Raw genomic sequence first — 27,941 nt, 5'->3', positions numbered from 1 at the left:
GAGCTTGCACAGGCCTGGAAATGAGGATGCTGATCAGTGCTTCTCACTTTTCTGTAATCCAAGAATGGTCAAGTTTCTTTCTATTCTTTTTTTTTTAATTATTTTCTTTTTTCTCTTCTTCCTCTTTTCCCTTTATCCCTCTTTCTCCCCCTTTTAATTTTTTTTTTTATTATTTTCCCTTCACCTTTTTTTCAGATCACAAAGCCATTTTATGCAGTGATTTTCCTTTAAAACCACCTACAAACTGTTTAAAACTTATCCCATCCAGTTATGACTCATACTTGCCCCACTCTCCTACCCCCCTCCAATTTTATTTGGCTAGAGTTGGGGGATTTGAGGTTTGGTTTTCCAATTCTTGTGTGTTCTCACCCTCTGGCCCCCAACCCCACACAGCACAACACAGGTGCAGCAGTGAGGCTTTATGCAGAAAAGGACAACAGTAACACAGCTTCAAAGCCAGCAGGGCTCCAGGTGACCCAGCCCAGCCATTGCTCCTGTGCTTGACCATTGCTCCTGTGCTTGGCCATTGCTTCTCTCACTGCACAGGCAGGAAGGTTTTGCCAGCTGGAGGAGGGTTCAGAATAAACGGGGCTGAGGCATGCCCAGCTATGGAGCTGGAGTTTCCATTTCCCACCCACCCACGCTGCCGTCAACAACCCACATTTCCCTGAAGAACCACCCATCCAAAGTCGTGCAGGGCCAGCTGAGTCTCTGATCTTGCTGATTTTGCCATCTGAAGGCAGAAAACAGGCTCTGCCACCACCCACTTACAGAAGCATTAAAAATGCCTGGGTTTTGCGTAATGACCCACAAGCAATTCCAAGCAGAGCGGCCTCACTGACGTGAAGCTGCAGGATTCAAACCACCTTTCAGTGCAAATACCAGCTGAGATAAAGAGTGGGCAAGTGCCTTAAAAGCTTATAATCAGTATCCATACAAAAAAAAATCTCACAAGTGCAAAGAGTAATGATGACAGCTCTTTTCAAGCAAAGGTAGTTTAATTATTCTGGATGCTGCTTTTGCAGAGCCAGTGGATCACACGTGTTCCAAGTTACAAACCCAATATGAAATTCTCACAAGTGAGCCCGTGGTACAAGTGGGGATATGCTTTACTATCTTTTTGCAAAAGCTCCTTTTTAAACTACCAATATTAAAAGGATGTCTCATTTGTGCAAAAACCAGGGAGAGAAAACAGTGCCCCTGCCACCTCAGAAGGCTGACAAAGGTTGTCTAAAGTTTCCAAAGATAATTTAAAATCTGACAAATGAAGCCACAAGTGGAGAGAGTAAAATTAAACCCAAGCAAAATAAATTTGACTTTTGATGACATTATTTAATGGAAGATCTTATGTGCAGTAAAGGGACTGGACCCAACCAAGAAAGAGGAAGCTGCTCTACCCAACCCACCCCTGAGATCCCCTTCTGCATAAGCTGGACTGCCACAACAAATTACAGTGAATTCCTAGATCTGGGCAAATTCATCCAACCCCTGTAGAGGCAGTGAATCCCACCCAGCCTCTTCATTGCCAGTAATTCCTGGGAAACAGCAGTACTTCTCACAATCTCTGCAGGTCCTGCAATGCACAAGGTGAAGGGATAATGAGTCCTTTCTTTTATTCGCTCAAGACTTTGATAGACCACCAAGTTTTTTACTGCCCACATAAAGCACAGCCTCAGAGGAGAACAAACCCAAATTACATGCAAGAAATTGGTTTTGTTCAAGGCCCAAATTGTTGTCTTGGGTTATTCTTTCTGCCACAGTCCTCTTCCCAGAAAAACTAGAGCTATCCAAAATACAAAACAACGCAATTCATTTGCCTATGATGGAGAAAGTTACTTTACTGAGCACTCAGAGCTTATTTTAAAGGTTTACTTGAATAAATAGGAATCTATTAATATATTGAGTTTTCTTACTGAATTTTAAAGGGCATTTCATGAAGGCTGGTGTTCCCTCATTGCAGTTTTTATAGAATGGAGAAAAATATTTATGGTGCACCAGTAGTGTGCTGAGCTAAATAGCTTTTTCCCTCTCACCCTGCCAAGATTCTCCTGCAAGGAAGTTTTACCAAGTGGCTTAGCAGGGCTCTAGCTGGTGCTGGTTGTGGTGGTGCTGGGTGGATGCAGGACACCAAGGCCAGGACTCACCTTGGCATCGGTGTCCAGCGGGGCTGAGTCTGACCACAGCCCCCACCCCACTCAGCTGCAGTGCACAGAGAGGTCTCCCTCCCAAAACCAAGGGAATTTTTTGGCTGCTGCAATGAGCTCTGGGTGGGATTAGCAAACCTGGTCCTTTGCATTATGTAGAATGTACAGAAATACAGAGACAGTCTCTCAGGGGAGCCCTTCTCAGTCACCTTTCAGCAGTCCATACCTAATAAAAAAGACATTAATATTTTGGTTCCTGCTGAAATCTTTTTGACTTCACACCTCTAATAAGACTTAGAGTGAGCACATAGCACTATGAATGAGCAAAGTAATCACATACTGAACAGGGTGATGTTTTAATAAATGTTATAGTGAACTGTGAATTTCCCTAAGTCACTAAGGAAAATTCACTTCAGGAAAATCTCTACATATGTGAAGTGCAAGCTGTGCTAGTAGAAGTGTTTTGCAAGAAGTACAAAGCTGTGCTAATAAAGTCTGAATGGAAATATCTAGATATTGGGATCCTAATTCATGAAGATGCCAATGGTTTTCTAACACATTTTTTGAGAAGCCACATGGTTTCTTGAGTACAGCTGCTGTCTTACCCACAGCCCAGATAAGCATCTTTTTCCCTTAGGGCTTAGAGCAGCCACAGGTTGAGCAGTGGGACCTACAGCTATTCACCTTCCCTGCAAGTTTATGAGACATTTGATGGGACATCCATCATCTAGCCTGGTTCATCAAAGTGGAAAAAGACAGAGTGTTTTACCTTCCAACTATATAACTTTGCATAATAAAACTGTTTAGACTTGGAGATTTTCCTGATGAATTCCAAATGCTCTACAGCAGCAGCCTTCACCAGCAGATCTAAATCACAGAGCTTAAATGAAAGCCTACTTGCCAATTTATGCATGAACTTCACTTTTTTTCCAAATCAGAGAAAAAACCTGAATGCACTGTGCCTACAAAAAGGCTTTTTAAAACAGTACTGCTGCAGTGACTGGAAACACAACTCTATTGCTCTTGCATCTCACAGGTACAGTTTTTTCCCCCAAGAAGACATGGAAATGAAGACATTCCTTCAATTGCTTTCACTGGTTTTCTGAAGGTGTTTCAAAAAGCTTTATCACTTCAGTAGCCATTCACTGTTCTGGCTTTAGTTAGTGAGCTGATTTTCAAGAGGCACAAACACTGTGAGACATTAAAAAATATAATTAGCAGATAACACATGGCTAATGCTACAGATGTGTCTTCAAGGCAAGACCACATTGTCTTATCATCACAGGGCTCTTCAGGGCAGCACAAATCTTTATCCTGCTCTGCAAATCCCACTCTATTGGCAGTGATGCCAAAAGGGCCACTATTTTCTGATTCCCACTTAAAACATGGACTGCACAGAAGGGGGAAGCTGCCTCACAGCTTTACATTTTCTTACAGGTGTCTCCCTAAAGTCCATCCACCAATGAACCTATACTAGAGAGCCCATCACAGGCTGGTGCTGAGTGCCAGAGACATTTCTGGAAGGTCTTTTCCCTTGCTGGGGTCCCCACCACACTGAAAGACAGGAATAGTTTCAGAAAATAAAATGCATTTCAGTTGAGTTTACTCTCTCATCCCATTTCTAGTGGTTTTGAGGTGGAGCTGTCCATCTCTTTTTGGAGTGGTATTTTTAGGAAAGGGATCAGATTCTGGCTTTGTGCTCCCAAGAAAACACGATCACTGCAGCTGAGTTCCCAGAATATTTGGATACAAGAGGGGAGATTCTTGCCACATTACCATGACAAAAACAACACCTTGCACAGTACATTCTGAACATCTCACATAGCAAGTTTTAATGAGTTAGATCTCAAAGTGAGTTACAAAGTAGGTCAGGAACTGTTTGACAGATGGGGAAACCAGGACAGTGAGGTGCTGCGACTTCTGCAAGGTCACAAAAAAAGGCCAGTGCCACAGTCAGAAACAAAACCCAAGTCTCCCAAATTATTATTTAGTGCTGTTCAACCCAATACATGTCTCCACTATTAGTCCACATCATCCCTAAAGCTCATGACTTTACGAGGTCTGACTCCTGAGTGGGTACCAGCATGGGAGCACCAGTCCTGCAGATATCAGGGTCACAGAAAGTGGCTGGCAAAGTCAAAGGAGAGCCTGTACTTTTGCCATGACTTTCATGTGAGCTCTAATACACGTGCACAGCCAAGAAGGCTCTCTGTAATTAAATTTTCACCCCAATCCTGCCCATGTGAAGCAGAGGTTACTCCAGCTCAAGGACAATCCAGCCCTGCTGGGACACAAGTATTTCAGACTGGTGACCCACTTCTGCTGAAACACTGAGCACACCCCTCTCCCTGTCCTCAGTGGTTTTTAGAGGACCCTCATTTCTCTGCATGACCCTGCTTCTCCCTGCCACCACTGCATGTGTGAGGTGTGGAGAGGTAAAGGGGTCATAAGCATCTCAAAACTGGATGAATGCTGTCTCATTGACATCAAAGGCTAGCTACTTTTATTGGGATCAAAGTTGGGCCACTACAGATAAATCCTGACCTATATAATTTTTTGATGCTTGCCTGCACTTGTCATGAGCAGAGACAGGGAGTGCCAGGAAATGGAATTTCTATTGCATTTCACAGTTCAGACACAGACAGGCTAACTGCAATAAAATCCACCATAAATACTGATTCTACATAGAATGGAAGGACAGAGTGGAATACGGAGAGCTAAATCCAACAGGACACAGGGCTACTCAAAAATAAGAATTTTGTTCTGGACTCTCAGGAGACAGCACATATTTTCCTACTTGCACCCTCGTCAGAACTCTCATCTAGTGCTTATTCAGCTTCTGCCACCAAAATCTTCATATCAGACATATCTAGTTATGTTAACGGCTTACAAGAAGACAATCAGCCTTACAGATACAGTAAGTGGACAGAGGGCCCAATTTTTGCCTGAAATATGATTTTTGTAATAAACTGTATTAACCTAGATATTAAAATATGTAGGTATTATGTTGTCCAATGTTCAAACTCTGCTCTCATTGATTTCAGAAAAAAAAATGGACATAATACCTTGCTGACACTGTAACTTGTCCTTACAGACCATGATACACACAAGTATTCAGCAAGAGCCACAGCAGAAACAGATGCCAGCAGATGGTATTATCCTGAACAAAATCAATTAAGGACATTTACAATATGTCAAAAGTGCAGCTACAAAAACAAAGTGTAGACCTGTACATCTGTTTCTTAATGAAGCCATGAGTATTTGACAGTTAGCCAACAAACCACAATCTAAACACTACAGCAACACCAATAACAGATAAGGAAATACCAGACATATTCAGAGTCTTCAACAGCCACCACAAAATACAAGATGTCAGGCAGAAACTGAATAACCAGATACTGGAAGTCCATATGTCATGCATTAATGTAGTTAAAATATAAGCATACAGGTTTTCAGCATCACAGATTTTGTAAGGAAGTGATTTGCTAAAAATTTATAGTAACAGGAGTCACATGGTAACAAAAAGTCAAGAGACACTATTCTCTTCCATAGCACAGTCCTCTGGTGTATTTAAAAGGCTTCTTGGAACCCTGTCACCTTGACTGAAATAAAAGAAAAGCACTCACAATTCCCTAAACATCTCTGTTGAGAACATGGTGACAATACAAGAGGCATGATGAGATACACAGCCAGGTATGTCAATGGCATCTCGTAGATTATATAAAACAAAAATGGACTGAGGGAATTCAGGAGTTATTTGTGCAGGGAACAAAAATCTGAGTTCCCCATGAAGAAGACAAGAGGTGAAAACATTTCATAGGAGGAAAAAATTATCTCTTCTGTGTCACACCTTCTTTCAAAGTATGGAGGACTCATTTCCAGAAGAAAAGGGTAAGACAGTGAACACCTGCTGCTGAAGATGGCACTCAGTGTCCACTTGACAGCTGTTATCAGTGTTTGCTGATTTTTTTATCAGTCTGATGATTTATCAGATTTCCACCACTACAAACACAGATGGGACCGTCCCATTCCCAGTTTGCTGCAACACGATGAAAGCTCTGGTATTAAAGAGGTGATGGTATCAACTCCATATAAAATTGTTGTTATTTAGCTCCTAGGGAACTCATACCAAGTTTCTCCTACATTAGCTGCCAAATGAATAAAATATCCAGAAATATTTACATTAAGTGTTAATAAGGGCTGAGGGATGGATGTCTTTAAGGACCCTGGAAAAATACAGCCTTAGCAGTGACAAACATGCTTACACTGTACATCAGAGCAATGCATCATTCATTTTTACTGAGGCCCAGACGACAGTCTCATTAGACCAGAGATGGATTAAAGACAAATGATCTGGTGAGTAATGTCACCATGAGCCATGCAGCACTTCATCCAAGCAGTATCACTGAAAACAGAGGATAAAAAACCATAGGGCTTTAGAATGGCATTCCTGGGGGGGACAAAAAACCCATAGTGCTGCATATTTACATTTAATCTGCTTCATAAATTGATTTTTGTCATGTTGCCTGTCAAACCACTGAACAAACTGAATAATTGCTTAAGCAGCACTGATAGAGACATGACAGATTATTCAAGCATTGTGATTCTTTGTTCTCATATATCTCATTAAGAAATGATGATTGGTTCCATTTACAGCTCTTAAGTTGAATTCAGTAACCACTGACACACGAACTCAACCTGGCATCTACTAATTTTTTATTGTTCTCTAGCAGAAATTGTTCCTGGGAAAGTTGCCCTTGCAAAGCATTTCAGTGTAGTGGCTGATGGTTTTTTAACGATGGAACACAGAAGGGGGAAAAAAAACTGCAACTGACTTCTCCACTGATTTATAGCATCTATGGAATGAAAAGAAGTAAAACTTCTTGTGTTCTGTACTTCTCCCCTTCCCCCACCTCCTTTTTAGAGAACTATTTTTAACCTGCATCATTTCATTAAATAAATTCACAGCACGTCCCTGCAAACAACTGAGCCGGCAGGAGATGGGAACTGTCTTGTGGGATGTGTTCAGCCCCTTCCTCTTCTGTGGTGGAGTTGCAACCTGTTCCTCCACAGTCTGATAACTTTGTAATGATGTTTGAAAGCTGAGTGTAAGCAGCGTAAAATGCTGCAATTCCAGCCTGCTGCTGAGTAGTAGGGGCTTCCCTCAACTCACACAAGAAAACCTCCAAGCTGTCAAAATCAAAGGCAGAATTGTACAGCAACGTGGAGATGCCACAAATAATTTAAGAGAAAATAAGAGAGAACCAGTTGTGCTTTTGTGTGCTACCCTCTGACTTCAGGAAGATCTACTGCGACCACATAGCCAACACACAAGGAGATGACTAAGTGCACATTTTACAGGCACCCTCCAAAGCAACACTGCAGGTTTTAGACAAGAGGTGGAAAGCAGGGATTTGGTGTAGCAGAGGAAATGTGGGGATGGAGGACAGGAGGAGAGGGAAGGACTACTGTGCTTTTAACTTCTTATTGTCTGGGTTCATCCCCATTAGCTAATTGAGCACAGGGGCAGCACACAGTTTCTGCTGTCCTCTAAATGCAACCCAAAAATGAAGATAAATTCAAATTACAGAATAAATTAACAACATACACAATGCTGTTAAACAGCTTTTGCCAAATGGCACAAGTCATTATCTATGCATTCATTAATGAAACCAAACAATGTTCTGTTTGGCAAAAAACCAGTGCTATTTATTGCTGTATATCTCTATATAAATAGCATTTTTAATATGTGGATATACACACACTTACTAATATTTCATATATATATATATATAATATTATACACACACATAGACACTAATATCTATATGGAGGGCTCCATCACCTCCCTCACAGCCACATGGCAATGCAAGACAAAGATGTCACAACACCACACAATCTCCAGGGCAAACACTGGCACTGCAGCTGCCAGTCATTTCAGTGGTCATTGCAAATGATGAAAGTGCACTGGTGCAGTACAAGCTGTCCTGTCCAAAAGAACCATGTCTATGAATTTTTCCAGCTCATGAAGAAGGAGGGGGATTTAAAATTCTCTAGAGTCAGTTGAGCTGCAGCTGAATCCTATTGCTCTGCTTTGCCCCAGATCTCTCCTCTCCTCTTTCCCCCAGCGCCACTCCCCTCACCTGCAGAACCAGCCTGTTCTCAGCTTCAGTGCTTGTTGTGTTCCCTTCCAACAGTAGCCAAAGGGCACACCTTTGCTTCCTGGCCACAAATCATCTCAGCTGTTATTCAGGAATCCTTGAATCACTTTCATTGCTTTCCATTAAAAATACAAGATTCATCAGAGACATTTTTCAATGGACTTGCCTACAAAGCTCTACACAATTATTTTTTTCAGGGTCTCTCTCTTAAGAGCATAAATTTTATATCTATGACATAAATTACATGGCTATGGACAGGAAAATGAGCCAGTAAAATTACTCCAGATACACCTTAACGTGCCCAAGAGCAGAAGTCTCCCTGCAGCCTGCAGTGCCTCTATGCTCTATGTGCTTTTGAGAACCATTTTTTTCAGCTCATTTCTTGGTACATTGTCCCCTGACATCCAAATATAAAGCCCCCTCCTTCCTAAAAGGCATAAATCAAACCTGTGATAAGAGACCTTTCCCTTCCTTCTGAATTATTCCTCTTGTGCTCCAGTGCCTGGGTCATTAGGCCAAAAGGAGTCACACTGTCTTTCTGCTCCATTAATGTTTTTATCTAAGCATCTTCCCATGGTGCTTCAAGTAACTTGGCTAACAAGCTGTGTGTTGGTTGCTCCCCTCTTCTCTCCCTAGAAGAAGTAAGAGGGGTTTGTGCTGTTTCAATGATGCTGTTTTTACATTTGAGAATGTTTTATTTTGGGAGGGAGAGTTTGTTTGCTTTGCAATATTCAGGTTGCTATGTAATTATGCTAGAGAAGGTGTCTCAAAACACCATGGCTTGCACCCAGAGAAGGAGGTGGTGTTTTTCTGATGCTCATCATCAGCCCGTGGAAAAGCTTAACACTGTCAGATTTTCCCCTCAAAAAAAAGTTGAACAAATTAATTACACCCCTGCGGCAAGAAATCCCATTAAAGCAGAGGTGTGAGGCAGATGCTGATCCCAGAGTTTTAGATAGTCCTTAAGATATCTCAGGCTGCAGCTACAAAATGTCCCAAAGTAAAAGACAAAGCCTTTGAATGTGTACAGGTGTTATTCAAGAAAACAGCGTAGAGAGTACAAATGAAGTTTAATGAGCTGACAGTGTCTTGTGCCACTGACAGCACACACCAAGCACTTTGCTATGCCTGAAATTTCCAAAACATCACAGGCTTCATGGCTGGGCACATCATGCCAGGTTACAGTGAGAGGCAGGAGAGGACAGGAGTGAGCAGTGGGAGGAAATCTCCAAGCCAACTCAAAATAACAGTGAAGGATTATCCAGGGATGCTCCAGCAATCTCTCTCAACTATGGCTGAGTTTGATTAGCAACCTGTGGCTTTCCCAGCAGTTTTCCATGTGGCTGAAAATCCTCCAAGTGCTCTCCTCTGCCTTCAGCTCTCTTCTCTGTGTTTGGATTTTCTATGTAATTTCGGGGATTTTCACAGTTTTTCATACAATAGTTTCCATCATTTCTGCCCTGGCCCATCACAGTGGGGCAGTAGGGTCACAGGCAGTGAGTTTGTATGGAAAACATGCCTGGGTAAAGCTTGGTCCTTTGAATCATTTAAGCTGGGCTGGGAGGATGGGATCCTGCTGGGAGCAATCCCACATCACCCCAAGAACTGCCTGGACTGTTCCAGCTCTTTATAGCTCCAGGCAGACCTGGATTCCTCTGAGCAGCTGAAACAACACAGCAATAAAGCGCCCACGCTGTTACCAACAGCACGGAGACAGGGCTTTGCATCTTCAAACCCTAACTAGTAAAAACGATTTATACATGAGGACCCTGAGTGAATCACACACAAATAAATATATTTTGAGGACATTGGTGGTGACACAGTGCCCACTACTAAAAGAAGCAGGACAGTCCTCTGCATAAGGGGACTTAACTGGAGTTAAGATTCAGGCTCAGCTCTGGGTTTACAAGGGACACACTTGCTTGTCTTTAACAAAACAGTGTTAGCATTTTTGTCTTATTTATTTAGATTATAAGTTCTCCTGGGTAGGAACAGTCTTTTACTCTGGTGTTTGCAGTAGCCCTCACTCAACAATGCCTGATCTCATCTGAGGCCAGTAAAAAGCGCAGTAAAAAACCCCAGGTACTTTAGACCCTTCACACTTCCCCTGCCCATCTCCAACCCTCACAGCTTCTCAGCCTTTGCAAATCTCTACATTTAAGCAGGAGTGGTTGTGCTGGTTTATTTTGTACTGCAACAGGAGCAGATCCATTTCTGTGACTGGTGATGGAAAGGGATGGCAGCTGGTGGAGGGGGGCAGCCACATTTCCCAAGTGCCATGGGGTGTCAGGCAAGTTTTAAACGCCCTGCTCACCTGAAAACAGCAATGTCACAGAACAGCTCCACAGCACTGGGGGGTTCTGTCTTCAGGGAGATATCTGGGATATCCTGGAACCTTCCCTTAGGAGCTCCCAGGAAGACCTGCAAACCTTCACACCCCACCACTGATGAGAAGGGATGCATTATTCTCTTTGCTCCCTGAATTCCCACACCAGCCCTCACCAAAATAAACAGGAAGATTCAAGGCTCCCAAACCTCAGAAATTCCACACATCCTGACCTCACTTCACTCCCACCAGCCATGGATGAAACTTCTGGGTCTACTGTACTCTGGCAACTGAGCATGAGATGGAATTCCCAACTTTTGGGTGTTCAGGTTTGAAAGAACATATCTTCAAATTCTCAACCTAAATTAGTGGGAGCATTAAGAGAAGGAAAAAGAGAAGGATCCTGCAGAAAAAAGGGCAAAGGAAAGGATCTAGCAGGGAGATGCCACAATTCTTTACCCTGTTGCTGTTCACGTTCATTTGCATCACTACAAGTACCTCCTTTTTGTTCCTCCTGCAAACTGTAAGAAGACTGAAACTGTTTGGTTTATCTCCAATTAGGGATGAAAGAAAATCAAAACAAAAATAATTTTAAAAATCCTCAATATGACTAAGCCAGCATGTTTTCTCTCATGTACTTCTTCTCATTTCACTCTCAAAAAAGGTAACTTAAGAAGTAATCTTATGCAGTCCAGTTGTCCAAAACTGTTGATATCTTAACTGTGACCCATGATATTGCTCAAGAAAAGAGCAAGCAAAATCAGTGAGCTATTGTTGCAGAGGATCCCCAGCGCTGTGCTCAGCTGCTCTACACATGAATCAGATCCAAAACAGAGCTTCCCTGTTTTTTCCCTGGTAGCCTTTTCTTAGCACATCCAGTGTTTTAAAAAAAAGAGTTGGAAAAAAAGGCTTTTTAACTCAGCCAAAAAATTCTGCTTAAGAGTATTATTTTGATTTAACCTTATACAATCTGTTTGGTGAGTAATTCTGGCATAAAACTCAATATGCAGCTTTCAACATGGAAACATCAGTGAAAGGGCCTTCAAAAGTTTATTAACAATCTGTTATTTATAGCTTGCTTTTTCAAAAGTGATTGGCACAACATTCAGAGGAAAATTATAGGAACCGCCAAGTCAGATAATAAAAAAACATATTGGTGTTAAGATTTGATGGAAAGGTTTTAAGGAACACTATGATTGCTAGAAATGAGAGATATTCTGATTGCTAAGCCAGCTATTTGTCATTCAACAACAACCCAATCACACACATATGTTTGCAAATTATTGTTATTGTTGTTAATTATTATTTACCGAGAAGCACTGAAATGCAAGGTGGTTTGAATTCCAATGGAAATGACAGATTTCTGCCCCAAGGAATTTTTTCTCCCTCCTTTCACTCATTACCTGTTTACTAACAGTGCCCACTTAGTTCCAACTTGTTTTCCTGCTATCTGAAATGACTAGAAAATTAGGTCCTATTAAGTAATCATGAATATAAACTGTGAGTCACCGGTTAAGTGAATGCCATTACTGGCAATAAATTCAGAATCCTATTATAAATGACTATTATTGTCAAGCAAACCAAAACAATACTACTTTATTCAATATTAATTGTATCCTTGGATGCTTGAAAGGATTAAGTAACCCCAACTAATATTCTGCACGTAGTCAGGAGAACTGTGTGTGAAGGACAACAAAAATAATTGAGGTCAGTAACCAAGGTGGAGAGAAAAAGAGGCAAAAAGGAAGGAAAACATACATAGAGAGATATTTCAGCTCCTATGTGAAAGCAGATGGAGGGTGAAGGAAGCAGACAGGCTGCTCCAGATGGCGGGAGCGGCGGAGAAGAAGGCTCTCACACCCACTGTGTTGTGGCTGTGATGGGAACAAGAGACTTTTGGTTAAAGGATTTCTGTGGGGCTCCAAAGAACTGGGTTCAGCTCCGTCCACCACCTCTCCACCTTCTGGGTTTTGCTTGTTGGGAGTTTTTGGGGTCTCAGCTACCTCTGTGGCTGCCAAAAAACACCAAAATTTTTATGCATGCTTTGCCCTACACAAAGAGAAGCTGTGGAATAGATATTTGTTATATTGAATCCTGAGGGCTGAGATTAAGTGTTGGCCAAGGCAAGGATCACATTTTCCTAAGCAAAAATAGCAGGAGAATATCCAAACTGTCTATTCCAACCCAACCCAAATATCTTACTGCCACCTTGCTGGTCAAGCATCCTCCTTGGCTGCACAGGCATGCAGGTATCCTCTGGCAGCAGGGAGCTCAGACAGGACCAAAATGTACTTCAAAAAGAATATCCACAGAAAAAGAGACAAGGCAGGGGAAAAATGAGGTGAGACATCAAAACTGGTAGGCAAACAGGCTAACAAAGGAAACATGAGCACATATGTGAGCTGAAAATACAGCCACAGTGTGTCTCCAGAATTATGTGTTCACCTGAAAGCTTTTGATTATTGAGTATTTTGAAATCTTAATTTCAGATGATGAAAGAAAATTGGCCATTAGGCTACACTGCTGCCCCAAACAAGCACTTTCCAAAATGCACCTGTGAACCAAGAGCTGTCAAACATCCCTTCCCACCAATGGCTGCCAATTTTTTTCTCAATCCTCACCATCAGCCTTTAAAGCTGATGGCCATTGGCCATTTTACTTTTCTTTCTTTCCTATTTCAATTCCAGCTGAATCTTCAAACCTGTTATTTTCTGTAACTGTTCAAGGAAGACCAACAATTTGCATCAAAAGATACTAACTCATTATTTTTAAGCCTTCAAGAACAAACTGTATAGAAACCCATGCCAGGCAATAGCAAACAGGATTACTTGGTTTAAAACAAAATACATCACCTTAAAGAAGTCCTAACAGCAGAAAAATACTGTTATTTTTCTGCTTTCACTAAATAGAATACACAAACTAAAACATCTGAGTTGTTTCACACCACTAAGTTAAACATTAATATTTGGACCTCAGCTTTCACTCCTCCCACAGATGCAAGAGAGGTGCTATAAGCACCTCTTAGCCTGAATTATCCCTGGCTCCACATGGGTTTGACAGCAAGATTCCCAGAGTTATGGATTTTAAGGTCAGAAATGACCATGAACTATCATCCTCTGTAAACAGGGACAAGAGGCACTTTCCTGCTGCTTGAAGCCCGAGAGCTTTCAGAGCTCCCAGAAAAATCATCAGAGGAGATGAGATCCACTTGCCTTCATGGTTTGCTCCAGTGGCTCATCAGCTTTGCTCCTGAAAACCTGCACCTCAACTTCAGCCCTTAAGGATATTGCATTTTCTCCCCTGAAGATTTTTTTGGGGTGAAATGTTTCTTTAATTAAAAAAAAAAAATAAAGGAAAATACCAAACTGAGGAAAATATTAAATAATCTGACAGAGCCACTGCTGCCTCACTGGGGTGTCGTAAAAGAGAGGCAGCAATTGCTGGTAATGTCAGCAGAAACTCGACAATCAGACAAACCCCTCAATCATCACAGAAGGCATCAAGCCAAGGAAAACACAAATACCAGGATCTTTCTATATGTCTTGAGAACTTCCAAAATCAGAAAGGAAAAAGTGAGTAACTTGCATGATGCCTCAAGTTGAATGGCTAAACAGGGATGGTGTGTTGGGTGACTCCAACACCACTTGATGAACAGGCAGGACCTTTGACCAGCAGATTTGAGCCCTCTGCAGCACCTCCCCTCTAGAGAGGGGCCCCTGCCAGGACCTGTCCTTACCACCAGCACCTTCTCACCAGTGGGTGCCAAGCCCCAGAGGGCCTGACCACCCAAAACCAGGTGAGAGCAGGAGGTGGATCAGCTCATGGAGTGCTGCACGAAGGGGAAGGCAGCGTGAAGGACGTGAGAGGACACAGACCCAGCAGACAGCACGTACAGCTTTGTGCCCATGTGAGTGTTTGTGTGCACGTGGGTGTGTGAGAAAGAACAGAGGTGTGAGAGGAGGACGAGGAGTGACTTCATTTCACAGCATGAACGAGCACGTTCTGGTGTGTGGAAGAGCCATGCAGAGTGCCAGGAGCACATCAAATGGTGTAAGAGGATAGAAGTGACACAGACAAACCAAAAATTACCACAGAGCCCCCAAGAAAAACAGAACCACCCATATGTTTTCTCCATACTGTATTTTAGGGTAGTACTGGAAACTTATTTGAAGTGTATTTGTCTTCCCACCCAGCTCTTACTATGTTATGGCTATATCCATGCAACTCCCTCTGTTATCCTTACTAAGCTTTAAGGAATCTAACACAACATTTTTAAGGACAGCACCAGTATTTTCATAGTTACTAAGTCTGAATCTTTTTAAATATTAGAAGTTCATCATAACTCTGATGCCAATTAGGCCTAATTACAGATACGTTAGAAATGTGGGGTTGCTAATTAGGCAGATCAAGTCATGGAACCTTCCTCTTTGACTACTGGATTAAATGGTATTTCTTAGCACTTCTCAGATGTCAAAATCTAAGGTTAAAATGCCTTAGACTTAATGTACTTTAAATGTGGAGGAAAAAAAGTGATATTTCTGTGATCACTCATCGGATTCCTGCTATTGTGAACTTCACATCTCTCAAGAGCTGGAGCAGAAATCCCCCTCTCCAGGCAGGTCCTCAATTCCCCTCTCAATTTGTCTTCCAGGGAGAACTGAGTGCAGCTACAATAGGTGAATTTGTGGAAATTATAAGAGAGAAAAGTCAGATTGTCTTCTTTTTTCAAGCACACTTTCTTGACTTGGAAGGGACTCTAAATTACATTAGTTGAGGATCTGGCCCCTTTGCTATGATTTTATTTTATCTTTGATTTATTTTCCTTTTTTTTTTTCCTAGCTACTTCTTCAGGATCTGCAATTTCACTGTCAATGGCTTAGCAGCAAACAGGTCCAGTTCCAAGAAGGAGCACTCCATGAACCTGTGTACATGGAATGTGCTTCACTGCCCACATGGACTGGCACAGCCCAAGAATGGATCAGGACCATCATACATATTGTAATATAATAACATAGAAACTATACCAATAGTCATGTATTATAAAATATATTAATATTAATTAATATTACCAAAATCCTTTGTTGACACTCTGGTACCTGAGAGGTTGCAGCCCCAAAAGAAGATTGCACATGCTTTAATATCTGCATAAATGCAGAACAGGGTAAATACAGGTTTGGGTACATCTGAGCCAACCACTGCATGCTAGTACTTCTTTAGAAAAACATTATTGTCCAACAGCACAGAGCAGAGCAAACAACACAGACCTCAGCCACCAAAGAAAAATTCTTTGGGTGGAAAAGGGCGGCTTTCTTACATGTGGACACGACATCCAATTCAATTTCAGCATCAGTGTGGCTGGACATGATTTACAGAGACGTGTAAATAATTTATTCCAACTCTGAAAGGGAGAGCTGGGCCCTCATTAGAGGTTCCTTGAAGCCCAAATGATGTAATGATTAACTGGCTTAGGATCTTTTTAATAATTCCAGCAAATTTCAACTCTCCCATGTTAAAGATCTGCTGAAGAGCATTTTTCAGAGAAAAGGCTCTTTTCTGAGAACAAATCATTATAAGGTGCACACATAGATTTAACATCCACAAATCAATGCACTTGAAATAAAATAAGCTTTTAAAGTTTATTTTTCACTTTCTTCCCTGATTTGGGGGTTTAGTGCTTTTCTTTATGTAGCCAGTTTTACCTCAGGCAGTTAAGACAGCTGCATGAAAAAGGGTTGTTTTTCTGTTAAAAGTGCTTTTAGTACTTTGGCATCCTGAAATGGAATGGCAGAGAAATGCAAAATACAGCTACTACGATCCAGTACATTTCATGAGAGTTGCCAAGTTTTTCACTCTGTGCTAGAGAAAAATCTATTAGCTGGTGAGATCAAGTGTTGGCTGTCCAATATGGTTCAGTATTACAGTGCAGGAGGGATCAAAGCAGATTTTAACCCTGCTCCTAAATAATGCCAGAGGAAAATATTTTGGTACAACTACTTAAAGGCTATTTATACTTATATAGCTTAATTCCAATTTAAATACTTTCTTATCAATAATTGAGAATGTTTCCCATCATTTAGGTTCCTGGATCCTGTAAACCTGCTGCTCGAGTCAGTGAACCACCCTTCACTGCCTTCAGTGGAAATGGAACAGGCACTTTAATGATTTGCACAGCAATGGCCTAAATTTTTTAGAAGCTTCACATCCCGGTAAGTCACACCAGACCTGGTAGGAACTGCAGGTGCTGCACTGGTGAGTGGCCAAGGACAGAAGCAAAACTCAGATTCAAATCTTCTAATTATCAGCCTGCCCTTGGAAGCTAAGGAATGCACAACAGAAGACAACCCACAGGTAGGCTGTTAAACACACATATATTCACAATTAAATGCAGCTATGTCTGAAAAAGAAAGCAGATCTATTTTCTTTATATGGGCCCAGGTTCATCATCCAATTATTTCAATTTTCTAAAACTTTCTAGATTGACTGTTAAGTCAAGTTTAAAAACTTCACAGCTTCCACTCCCATTAGAAAGAATTTACTCACCAAACAGTGAGGCTCAGACAATGGTTAATAGATTGAGACACTAATTGGCCATATTTAATAAATTTAATTTGAAACAGCCATGCTAATATGCATAACTATTAATTCTGACCAGCTTTACCTTCCTTGGGACCTACACCAGCTCCCATTAACAGTGGGATCTGGATCAAGGCCACAGTGTTAATTCTTCCTGAACCTCTTCAGCAGCACAAATTAACCCTCACAGGTGGCTTCAACACCACAACCACAGAGATGACAGACAGCTGCAGAGTGGGAACCCCAGTGAATTGTCCTGCTGCTCCAGCAAACCTCAGAGCGTTCAAACTTTCCTCCCCAACACCCCTTTGCTCAGGAAGGGAACTGCACACCTAAGGTGACAACGCAAGACACGTCTCTCCCAAAATGAAATTCCCACAGCAAAGACTCAACGAGGGTGACAAGAATCCATCACAACCTTGGCTCTTATGCTGCATTTTGCTTCTTCAGAGACCTGGACAGACAATTATTTGATTTCCTTAGTCAGTGTTTTCCCCAGGGCTGTGCTATCCAGCCCATCACAGCAGAGCTGCTGACCCAGCTCCGTGTCAAACCCCCAGCCTGGTTCCTGTTTATAGGAAACCAGCGAGCCCACGGACCAGAAATACTCTGTTTATAGGGAGCCCTCCCTTGGAAGCAGAAAGAAACTCAAACATCACAGTCAAAACTTGTTCAACTGTGTTTTGGAGCGTAGGAAAAGCACTACTCGGGATTAACAGCGCTTGGTTTCGAGAGACGCTTGAAGTTTCAATGAAAGCTGTGGGAACACAGCTACGAGGAGCCCGACTCTAATTACAATGTATACACACACAGCAGCCCGTGCTCTGCCTGCTTCTGCACCCCGGCTCCCTACCTTTGTAATATCCCGAGTTCAAAAATTAATTTTAACAGAAATAAAACTCTTTGCTCGGCCAAAAAAGCACCAGCCTGTACCCCGCTCCCTTGCACCATCTGTGCGTGTTTTTCCTCCGCTAAAAAAAAAAAAAAAAAAAAAGAACAAAAAAAACCCAACAACAAACAGCTCTAACGTTTTACTAATCTTTATGCCCCGCCACTATAAATAAAACAAATAAAGCCCAACAACAGTTAAGCATCGTAGCTAGAACACATCCAATCCACTCCGATTATTTCTGCTCGTCTGTCCACGAATAGCTGCAGCCATCGTCTTTAGGGGAAGCGTGCAAGTCAGACCGCATTTATTTACAGTTGCACTTTGAAGAAAAAGCCTTCCCCTGTCTCCTCGTTCTATGAATATTTTAAAACACTTGGGCTTTTTCCTTTTTATCGCTTTTTTGGGGGGTATGGGAGGAGGGCGAGAGGCGATGCTAGCTCAGCTCCTGCCCCACAATTCCGATTTTTCTCCGCGTTCCCAGGTCGCTCCGGCTTGGTGCTCGGAGGATGCGCGGGGCGCGGAGCTGCACCCGCGGGTGCGCAAATCCCCGCGCACAGACCCGCACCCTCCCGGGGAAGGGACAGCGCCCGCCCGCAGCCAGACCCGCCACCTACGTCCCCAGTGTCTCCTTGAACTCGAAGATCTTCTTGATGTCCTCCGCCTGCTTCTTCCAGGAGCCGCCGCCGTCCCCGTTCTCCCGGGCCATGGCGCAGCCCCGCGGATGCCGCGCCGCCGGCTCCGAGCCCTCGGGCGGCTTTTGCTTTCTTTTCTGCCGCGGCGGCAGCGGCTGCTGCTGTTTCTTCTTCTTCTTTTTCCTCCTCCTCCGCCTCCTTCTTCTCCCCTTCCTCCTCCTCCTCCTCACACTTCCTGCCCGCCGCCGCTTTTATTTCCTCCGCGCTCCGGCGGGCTCCGCGAGTGTCACTTTTCCTGGGCTATTTCCTCCCAACTTTCTCTTCCCCTCCTTCCCTCCCCTTCTCTCCCCTCCTCCGCGCTCCCCCCGCGGGGCTTCCCCGTCTCTGCTGCGCCCCGCGCAGCGGCTGCGCGCACCCGCGTCCCGGGGTCACTGCGCTCCCTGACTGACCCACCCCGCCGAAAACTCCCTCTTTTTTTTTTTTGTTTGTTTGTTTTTCTTTTCTTTCTCTCTCTCTCTTTTTTTTCTTTCTTTCTTTCTTTCTTTCTTTTTTTTTATTTTTTTTTTTTTTTGAGGGAGGTCACTGTTTATCTTCCCCCAGCGCTGTGCGGGGCCCCAGGGGATGCTCAGCCTGGCGGGCGCGGTGCGGAGCGGCCCCGCGGGCGCGGCGGCTGTGCGTGGTTGTTATGGCAATGGGAGGAGGAGGAGGAGGAAGAGGAGAAAGCGGAGGAGGAGGAGGAAGAAGGAGAAGGCAGCCCCGCCGCTGCTCTGCTGCCTGGCGCTGCCCCTCCTGACTGAATGAAGATAATTCGCATTGCACCAAAACCACGCACGTCAAACGGGAGGGGAGGGAAAGCAGCGAGGGGGAAAAAAATTAAAAAGGAAAGCCAAGAAGAAAAAAAAAAAAAAAAAAGGGAAATTTAAAAGGCACACCACAAGCGGCCGTGCTGCCTGGACGGGCTCTGCGCTGGGATGCGCTGGGATGCGCTGGGATGCGCGGGGGCGGCGGTGCCCACCTGCCCCGCACACGCACACACAGTCCTGGGATGTAAAAACTCATCCCTCAGCAAGGACCACCCTCACCCAGCACAGCCCTCGAAGCAAGGGGCACCCCGAGCGGGGTCGGGCAGCCCGGGGGCACCGGGCAGGGATCCAGCCCCGGCACCGCCGTCCCAGCCCGGCACGGCATCGGCCTCTCCCGCTGTCACACACACGCGTGGCTGGCATTACTGCTAAAAGCAGCTTTTTCTCAGCGACACTGAGACCTCTAGCGTCGTCACATCGGGCATGGGCTGAGCTCTGATGCGGGGTGACAGGATTCGTCAGACATCAGAGAAAACGATAGTCTGCACTAGCTGAGACATGTTTATAGCTAAGATCTTTGGGTTTCCGTTTTAGAAAACGTAAGGCGCTAAAAACGTGCAATTCTTTTGGGACACCCAAAGTAGGTGACCAAATCAGAGGCTTTGCTGTTGGCAGCACAGGCACTCTGGTGCCTCAGAGGCAGCCCCAAACCTGACTAAATCCAATCCTGATCATCAAATCAGGACCTGAAAATAAATCTATATACAAGGAGCTAAATAACACTTACTTTAAAACAAATGGGACAGTATGCACTTTATTGTTTAACATATATTGTGTCTTTTAACAGATTCCTTTAAAGTCTATTCTGGAAGCTGATTTTCCAGGTTTCTTATAATTTGTGAGCAGAATTTAGTTTCAGCCTATGAGGCTTTCCCTGGGTCTGGGCTAAGCTGTGCCTCTCATCTCAAAGGGACAGAGGTGAGCATTCGTAGGGGGTGAAAGTGTGAACCTGGGGTACAGGTTGGGATTTTTGGGCAGAGCCACTCAGCTTTGTGTGTGCTGGCTCCTGGGGTTTATTACTGCACCCCTCTGATGCTTTGGCAGCTGTCCAGCCTCACGGACAACCCAAATATCTGGGGATTTCTTACCATGGATGTTTGTGTGCTGCCACAGCATGAACTTTGGAATGGGTTTCTGCTCCTGACTTACTTCCACCTGCTCACTACCCTCAGGATTTACAGTCTGCTCCATGGGAGTGTCACCAGGCAGCCTCACAACCCACTGCATACCTAGGAAATGAAAGATGTGACTGACCTAAAAACATGCAGCTGACTACCTAATCCAAGCTGCCCTTCAAACAGCACCACTGTGACATTTTCACTCTCTCTTTCACATGTAAATCACATGGTGTTAGAAATGCCACGCTCCTGCCTTCCGAAGATTGAGAGAGTGTGAAGCCAGGAAGGGCAAGTGTGATGATCTGCCCTGACCTCCAGCACGGTGGAGGCCAAAGAGCTTCATCCATCCAGAAGATGAGCATCGTAACTTACCTTGGGGCTATGGCATCCAGAAATCACCCACCACTTTTATTTATGGCACCACATTGGTCCCTGTGGCACCACATTAAAATCTCACTGCACAGTGTCACCCACTTCTCCATTTTGGCTTTCAGTGAGCAAAAATTTTACTTAAAATTACTCAAATCCTTGCCAACGCTGCAATTTCTCAGCATCAAAATTGTGTAAAATCTATTTTCCTTATTTATTCTACACCTTTAGTATCACATTAATATGCTTTTTCTTAATGATGAAATAACTCACATTTGAAGTAGCTGATAATATAGAAGTCTCTGGAGCCATTACAGTTTTAATGAGAAGTATAGATGTTTCTTTTAGGCAGGGACCACTGGCACAACAGACCATAAAAGCCCCTTCAAAGTCATTACAGTCTGTCATGTCAAGCCTGAATTTAGAGAGTCTGTAATCTTGCTTGACTGACAGGCTCCTGCAGAGATATTGTAGCTATTTGAAGAACAGGTATTTCTAAAAAATTGAAATCTTACATGGAAAGTTCTCTCTGGAGTGGCTGTGAGTAGCAGGGTGTGCTGCAGCTGCGGGGCTCTGCACGGCTGCATTCAATGTTTAATTACACACAACCCAATTACAAGAACAGTAATAGAGCGCTAAAATGAAATGCACAGAAATGCCAGCATTAAGACTGACAATGAAACATCAACTCAAGCCCTTTTAGTGGCTGTGCACAGGCCATCCCTCATTACTTGGGCATGCTCTGCAGCTCTGCCAAGGGCTGTATCAGAAAATGGCTAATGAGCAGGCGTGGCTGACGTGTGTTTGAAACAGCTACACAAGCTGCACATGCACCCAACCACTCCATGCAGCAGAACTCCAAACCCTTACACTGCAGATGGACAACTTCCAACTGTTTGTTAAGGCCTTCTTGGGAAATACTGGCAATTTAGGGGAGAAATTCAAAATGGATTTCTATATGAGATATTTTATTTCAGGATAAAGTGATAGGATTTTTTGAATAGTACTTTAAACTGTATTTTTATTGCTTGGTCCTTCCAGCTGATCTTGGGGCTGGTCAAGTATGGTATGGCTGTGCTTGGCCATGTTCACTGCTGACCCTTGATATGGATGCTGTGCAAATCAGTTTATCATGAGCAGAAATAAAGGACTCATATCTGTTTTTCAAGCCTTTCACTGGCAACCTGGTTTTCCTGTGCTTAAACACCATAGCACCCAGCACAGTTTCTGAGTCATGCAATATAATCTCCCTTTCCAATTACAAATCAGCACTATTGATGCTTTTCTGCAAGAGCATCAGAAGTGTGGCTGTGGCTCAGCTGCTGAGGTCCAAGCCCAGGAGATGAGCACCCACACATCCATGGCCATGTTTGGGGTTAAAACCTCAGGTTCAAGCTCTGGAGCAGCATCAGTGTAAAGCAACCAGCACTCAAGCCCACAGCTGCTCTCTGCTGCCTTCACTACCACGTATCACATAGTGATTTTCTGCTTATGACAGAAGAAACTTGGGCCTATCCCAGTGAGAGGGTGGATTATTGGTGTCTCACACACATAGGAGGAGCCAGGGTTTTTATACTGGTCTGCTCCTAAGGGCAGCAACAGCAACAATGAGTGTAGACCTTGGTGAGAAACTCAAAGCAAAATGACATCTTGGATGCTTCACAGCCTCTGAGATGAAGTAAAATCCTGGGGCAAGGCATCTTCAAATTTGGCAGCACAGGTCTTAATTTTTTGAGATGCCAGGTCTGACTGGCATCTCATAATAATAATTCCATCCAAGCTCACAGCATTTCTTGGCATTTCCAGTGGTGGGAATACTGCAGCTCTAGCCTGTGCCCCATTTGGAAATTTGGAGGAAATCCTCTTGGGTATTATGCTTAGTCATGAGAAAATAAAATTATGACAAGATTTGCTTGCATAAAAGAGAGAGACAAAATGGCTTCTCTTAAATGACATTTTCAAATGTTTATTTAAATAGGAAAATTGTTTATTTTTTTTTAAAGACTCACTGCTATTTGTTTCATTGGATAGTGATTTTTAAAACTGCAGTTGGAAAGGTGCACTTTGATGAGGAAGCACAGATTTTGGATTTTCACCGCAGGTGAAACTAGTGGTTATGGTTGGGTTTTAATATTTTCAGGATCAGTTTTGACACCACAGGTTCAGTACAGAAAATGATAAATTTGTCTCTAAGAGTGTCCACAGCAGAAGGCTGAACCTGCTGCTGCTGATGCCAACAGCAGTGCTCCTTTCAGCAAATTTAAGACTTCTCAGTGATTTTAGGGGACTTTGACTTGGTCTGTACATCAAGAGGATGCACATGAAGAAAGGAACACAAATCCATGGCAAACAGGAGAGTTCTGTCTCTCTTAGGCACATGGTTGTTTGTGGATTTTTAGGGTTAAATATAATCAATGTCCTTCCACCACCTTTAAGCACATTAAAGCCTTAGATCAGTTTAAGCTCTCTAAGATGACCTAAGGTCCTTTCTCATCTTAGATAGGTAAAAGACTGTCCTAAAACATGCAAAAGCAAGGGAGAGGAGGTGATAGATGGTTGCTGCCATTGCTGCTTTTCTCAGAGGGAGGAGGGAGTTTAAATTTCTGTCAGGTTTTTAACCATTTCTGTAAAGAGAAATGAACAAGACCTGATGTAGATGTGAATCCTCAACCTGCAATTAATTGTCTGACGACCATCTGGTGCTTGGTTAAGCTCCCATGTGCTTATATTACTTGTGAGGTTTACAGATGCCAGCCAAACTCTTTCAGTTTCTTCTCTTCCCTGGTTTTATTCCCACCAGAATAAACCTCAGAAGTTAGAGGACAATAGTTTTGACAACACGAGGCTGCTTGTTTCACTTTGGAAAAATTGCTATATAAGAGAATAATAACCAGGCTAAATACATCACTTAGAGGCTGCTGTGCCATGTGTGCATTGCAATAAATCTTTAAACCCAGGTCGTAAATCATGGTCCTATAAAAGTGTAGTGGGAGGGAAAAAAGCCCTATCACTGCCAAAGCAGAGGAGAGAGGAGTAACAAGGGGATGTAGATGGATGTGGGCAATGGGAGAGCTGGTAGGACACAGGGAGCAGGGAATAGATGAGAGATGGGCAGGACAGAGGGAGGAGGGACAGGAGATGTTCCCAGGGACAAAAATCAGAAAGGGCAAAACCACACACCCCACTCAGTTCCTCATGCTGAGCTCTGGGGTCCCAGATCTTGGTGTTTCCCTGGTGCCAAGCACCCAGTGTGAAATCACTGGATATTTCATAACCTCAGAGAGCTGCATGGCCAGCACAAACCCTGCTCACACACCTCCTCTCTCAGTCCCTGGGCTGTGAAGTTGAAGATTTGGCTCAGGATCCAACGGGCTGCACCCACCAATGAGATAAGTGCTGGTAAAAATGAGAACTGGATTTTTCTCTAGTTAATGTCACAGAATTGGCTTTGCACACTTGGGTTTTGAGGGGAATACTTTGGGACTTTACATCTCCACAATTTAAATTGAAAGAATTTTGGGTGGCAAAGTAAGGACTGATAAGCTGCAAAAATATTAAAAAAACCAAGGTTCCCAAAGAGTTCCAATTTGACACTGTAACATCATTTAAATTGGAAAACATCTTCAAGATCATTGAGTCCCAGCACTGTCAAGGCCACCACTTAGGTCCCCAAATGCCACATCTACATGTCTTTTAAATACCTCCAGGGCTGGTGACTCAGCCACTTTCCTGGGTAGCCTGTTCCAGTGCTTGACAACCCTTCTAGTAAATTTTTTTTTTTTTAATATCCAATCTAAACCTCCCCTGGCACATGTTCAGGCCATTTTCTCTTGTCCTGACCCATGTTACTTGGGGGAAGGGAAAAGCCTCACTTGGCTACACCCTCCTGTCAAGGAGTTGTAAAGAGTGATAAGGTCTTCCCTAAGCCCCCTTTTCTCCAGGATAAACACCCTCCCAGCTGCTGCTCATCAGATTTGTGCTCCAGACCCTTCTTTGGACACACTCCAGCCTCTCAATGTCTTTCTTGTCAGGTGGAGCCCAAAACTGACACCAGGATTTGAGGTCTGTGTGTACCAGTGCTGAGTTCAGGGGGACAGTCACTGCCTTGGTCCTGCTGGCCACACTATTGCTGATACAGGGCAGGATACCCTTGGCCTTCTTGGCCACTTGGGCCCACACTGTTGGCCAATACAGGTTTGCTTCATTTTTGTTTGTTGTTTTTTTTCCCCCTCCAGAATTTCTCCCTTGCTCTGAACAGCTGAGCACAGGAAATTCATCTGCACAGCAAAGGAGCTGCCCAAAAAATTCTCCTTCCTATTCCTGCTGCCCCACACAGGGCACTCAGGATGGATCTGCCCTGGGAGACAGGAACAAGCCAGGGGAGCTGTGCTTCAGGCACTCCAAGCACAGAGAAATGCTGAGTGCTGGGAAAGATCAGATCCTCTGCACTGCAAATCGAGCACCCAGAATTAGCAAGGTTGTTTGATCATTTTGGCCTTAATCTTTCCGTGGCTTGGTTCCCCAGCTGGTGACATGGCAGGAGTGCTGTGCAGATAAAGGCATTAATATTGATCAGACACCCAGGCTTTACAGCAAGGAAATTAATGCTGAATGCAGCGTGCGGTTTGAGCAGCGTGTGTTCATGTGGCCCGCAGCAATCCGCCAGATTAAAATAACCCCAGTGGTAGGTGATCAGATAATTAAAGGATGCCTCACATCTGATGTGCAAAAAGGCCCACTCTGTGGCTGTGCAGGCTGCTAATTCTGGTGTTTCCTGGCTCCTGAGAGTTTGGCTTTACAACCTGGCTGTACAAGTGGGGTTAATAGCCCACCCCTCTGGAAGGGAGGATTATCAGATCACACCTCTCTCTGCACCATCCCTCTGTGCATGTGCCTGTTGGTCTTCTCCACTCCCAACAAATGTTCACTTTTGTACCCATTTCCATCACAGACCAGCCCAAAAAGAGGAGTCTACTGAAAATAAAAAGTCAGAGTAGAGAGAAGAGATCCAATTATTCCTCCCTGGAAAGACATATTGCCTTGTTTGGACATCAGGGAGCCTGGAGAGGCTGCAAATGCAGAAGAGGACTCAAGTGTGTAGGATGTGGGGCTGGTTTAGCTGCCCACTGCACTGTTCTTCTGTCCAATGGATTATCCATCAGGGAACTTGGCTTGTGAACCTCAAAACAGTACTTAGAGGCCGGATACTTCTGCCTGTGAAGCACTCATTAGTCACAGTTATGATGATTGGAACCATGGAAGAGCTTCTCTTCCCTCTCCAGCCTCTCCCTTGCTTGCATTGGGTCCACATTCACTCTGAGGATGCACCACACCTCCTTAGCTTTGTGTGATTTCACTGTTAAGGCTGTAAATGCACTGTGAGCTCTCACCTTCCTGAGCTCGATGTGTTTATCTGAGCCATGTGAACGTTGCATAAGCACAACTCATGTCCAGGGGTCACAGGCCAGACTCATCCCCTCCAAAGGAGGTGACTTATTCTGGATGTCACTTCCACTTGCACCAAGGAGAAATGTCAGTAGCCTCCAGCAACATCTCACCACACCAACAGAGTCAAATAATAAAAGTGGAGGGAAAAAAAATTAAATTACAGAAGCAGGGGAAGAAGATACGGAAAACCATTCACTTGCCTGTGAAGTAATCACTTTTTTCATTTAAGCAGAACACTCAGCTATCTTTTATATTGTTATTGGTAAAGTCCTCTTAGAAGCTGGAAATTAATTTTTTTTTATCTCCTCATTTTCTCTTTTTCCCATTTGGTGAACATTGCTACTTTTCCGGGTTTTTCACAGGAGTGAAATGAACTTGGCTCATTTTGTTCTTTCCTTCCACAGACATTAACATTGCTGAATAACGACAGGAAAAGGAGCTTTGCTAATTAACTTTAGTCACCACATTAAGTCCAGACAGACACTCACATGCAAGGAGCAGCATGGTGCCAACAGCCAGTGATAGGCACGTGGGACAAGAGCCAGAACAGAGTCCTGTTGCCCAAATCAACCCAAAAGATGGGCAGATTACCCATCCCAATATATTTTTTAGGGCTGCAACAGGATTACATTGCATGGACCACAATGGAAATGTGACAGAAATGTTCCTGGGTATATCCTGTCCTCTTCCAGCCTGAAATAGCTGGGTGGACCTTAGCAGGCCATGGAAAGCTAGAGATCCTCAAATCCAGGGTGGGACCTATTAAAAGCTCATGGGGAGATTGGGGGGAAAGAAAAGCTAATGGGTGAAGAGGATCTACAAGAGGACCTGCATGAGAAAGAGACCCTGCTGGCTTGGAAGGGAAAAGTAGAGTTTCACCTAAGCTTATTCAAATCTGAATTTCTGTTCTTTACATAAAACATGATTTTACAATGGGTTTAGGCCGTGTCATAGTGCTCCCCAGCAGACAGACCCCAAATTCAGTGAGTGCTTCAGAAAAAGGGTGGGAACTTCTTTCCTCTGGAGCAGGGACATCAGGACTACCCCAGGCTGTGCCTGGAGCTCAGCTCTTCCTCCATGGAGGGCAAATATCTGAGCTCAGACCTGCCAGCTGCATTTTCAGAGGACAACCAACACAGAGGGTAATCCCGCTCACAGGACCAGGCATTACTCATGGAGTAGCTGTAAACCTGGGATGAACTTTTGGATCTAGGCTTAATCACTGTCTTGCTCTGCACTGAGCAAACATCTCCATCAGCAAACAAGTGATGGAGCTTAGCTGAAGCTGCTCAAGGGCTAAATCAGTGCCCTCCACTTTTTGCAAGCCATACTCAATTTACACAACATAATTACCAGATGAGCTGCCAAGGAAAGAGAGATCCAGTGTTGCAATTGTAGCCAAAAGCCTCATTCAG

At 43.8% G+C, this 27,941-nt stretch overlaps 1 protein-coding gene across 3 annotated transcripts in view; it reads right to left on the bottom strand.

Moving 5' to 3' along the window:
• The window catches only part of CAMK1D (calcium/calmodulin dependent protein kinase ID), a 208,152-nt gene extending 188,895 nt beyond the window's left edge, over window positions 1-19,257 (bottom strand). For 2 of the 3 annotated variants that reach the window (XM_033057530.2, XM_033057531.2), the window contains exon 1: window positions 18,711-19,255. In XM_033057530.2, coding sequence (XP_032913421.1) covers window positions 18,711-18,802 — 92 coding nt within the window. In that variant the 5' untranslated portion in view covers window positions 18,803-19,255. Of the gene's footprint in view, window positions 1-18,710 lie in introns of all 3 variants that reach the window. The other variant, XM_033057529.2, reaches the window with a different exon arrangement.
• Between the last annotated feature and the right edge of the window lie 8,684 nt (window positions 19,258-27,941).

Source organism: Catharus ustulatus, chromosome 4, assembly GCF_009819885.2.
Source record: "Catharus ustulatus isolate bCatUst1 chromosome 4, bCatUst1.pri.v2, whole genome shotgun sequence".
Lineage (NCBI taxonomy): Eukaryota > Metazoa > Chordata > Aves > Passeriformes > Turdidae > Catharus > Catharus ustulatus.
This window is presented reverse-complemented; position numbering and strand designations above follow the sequence as displayed.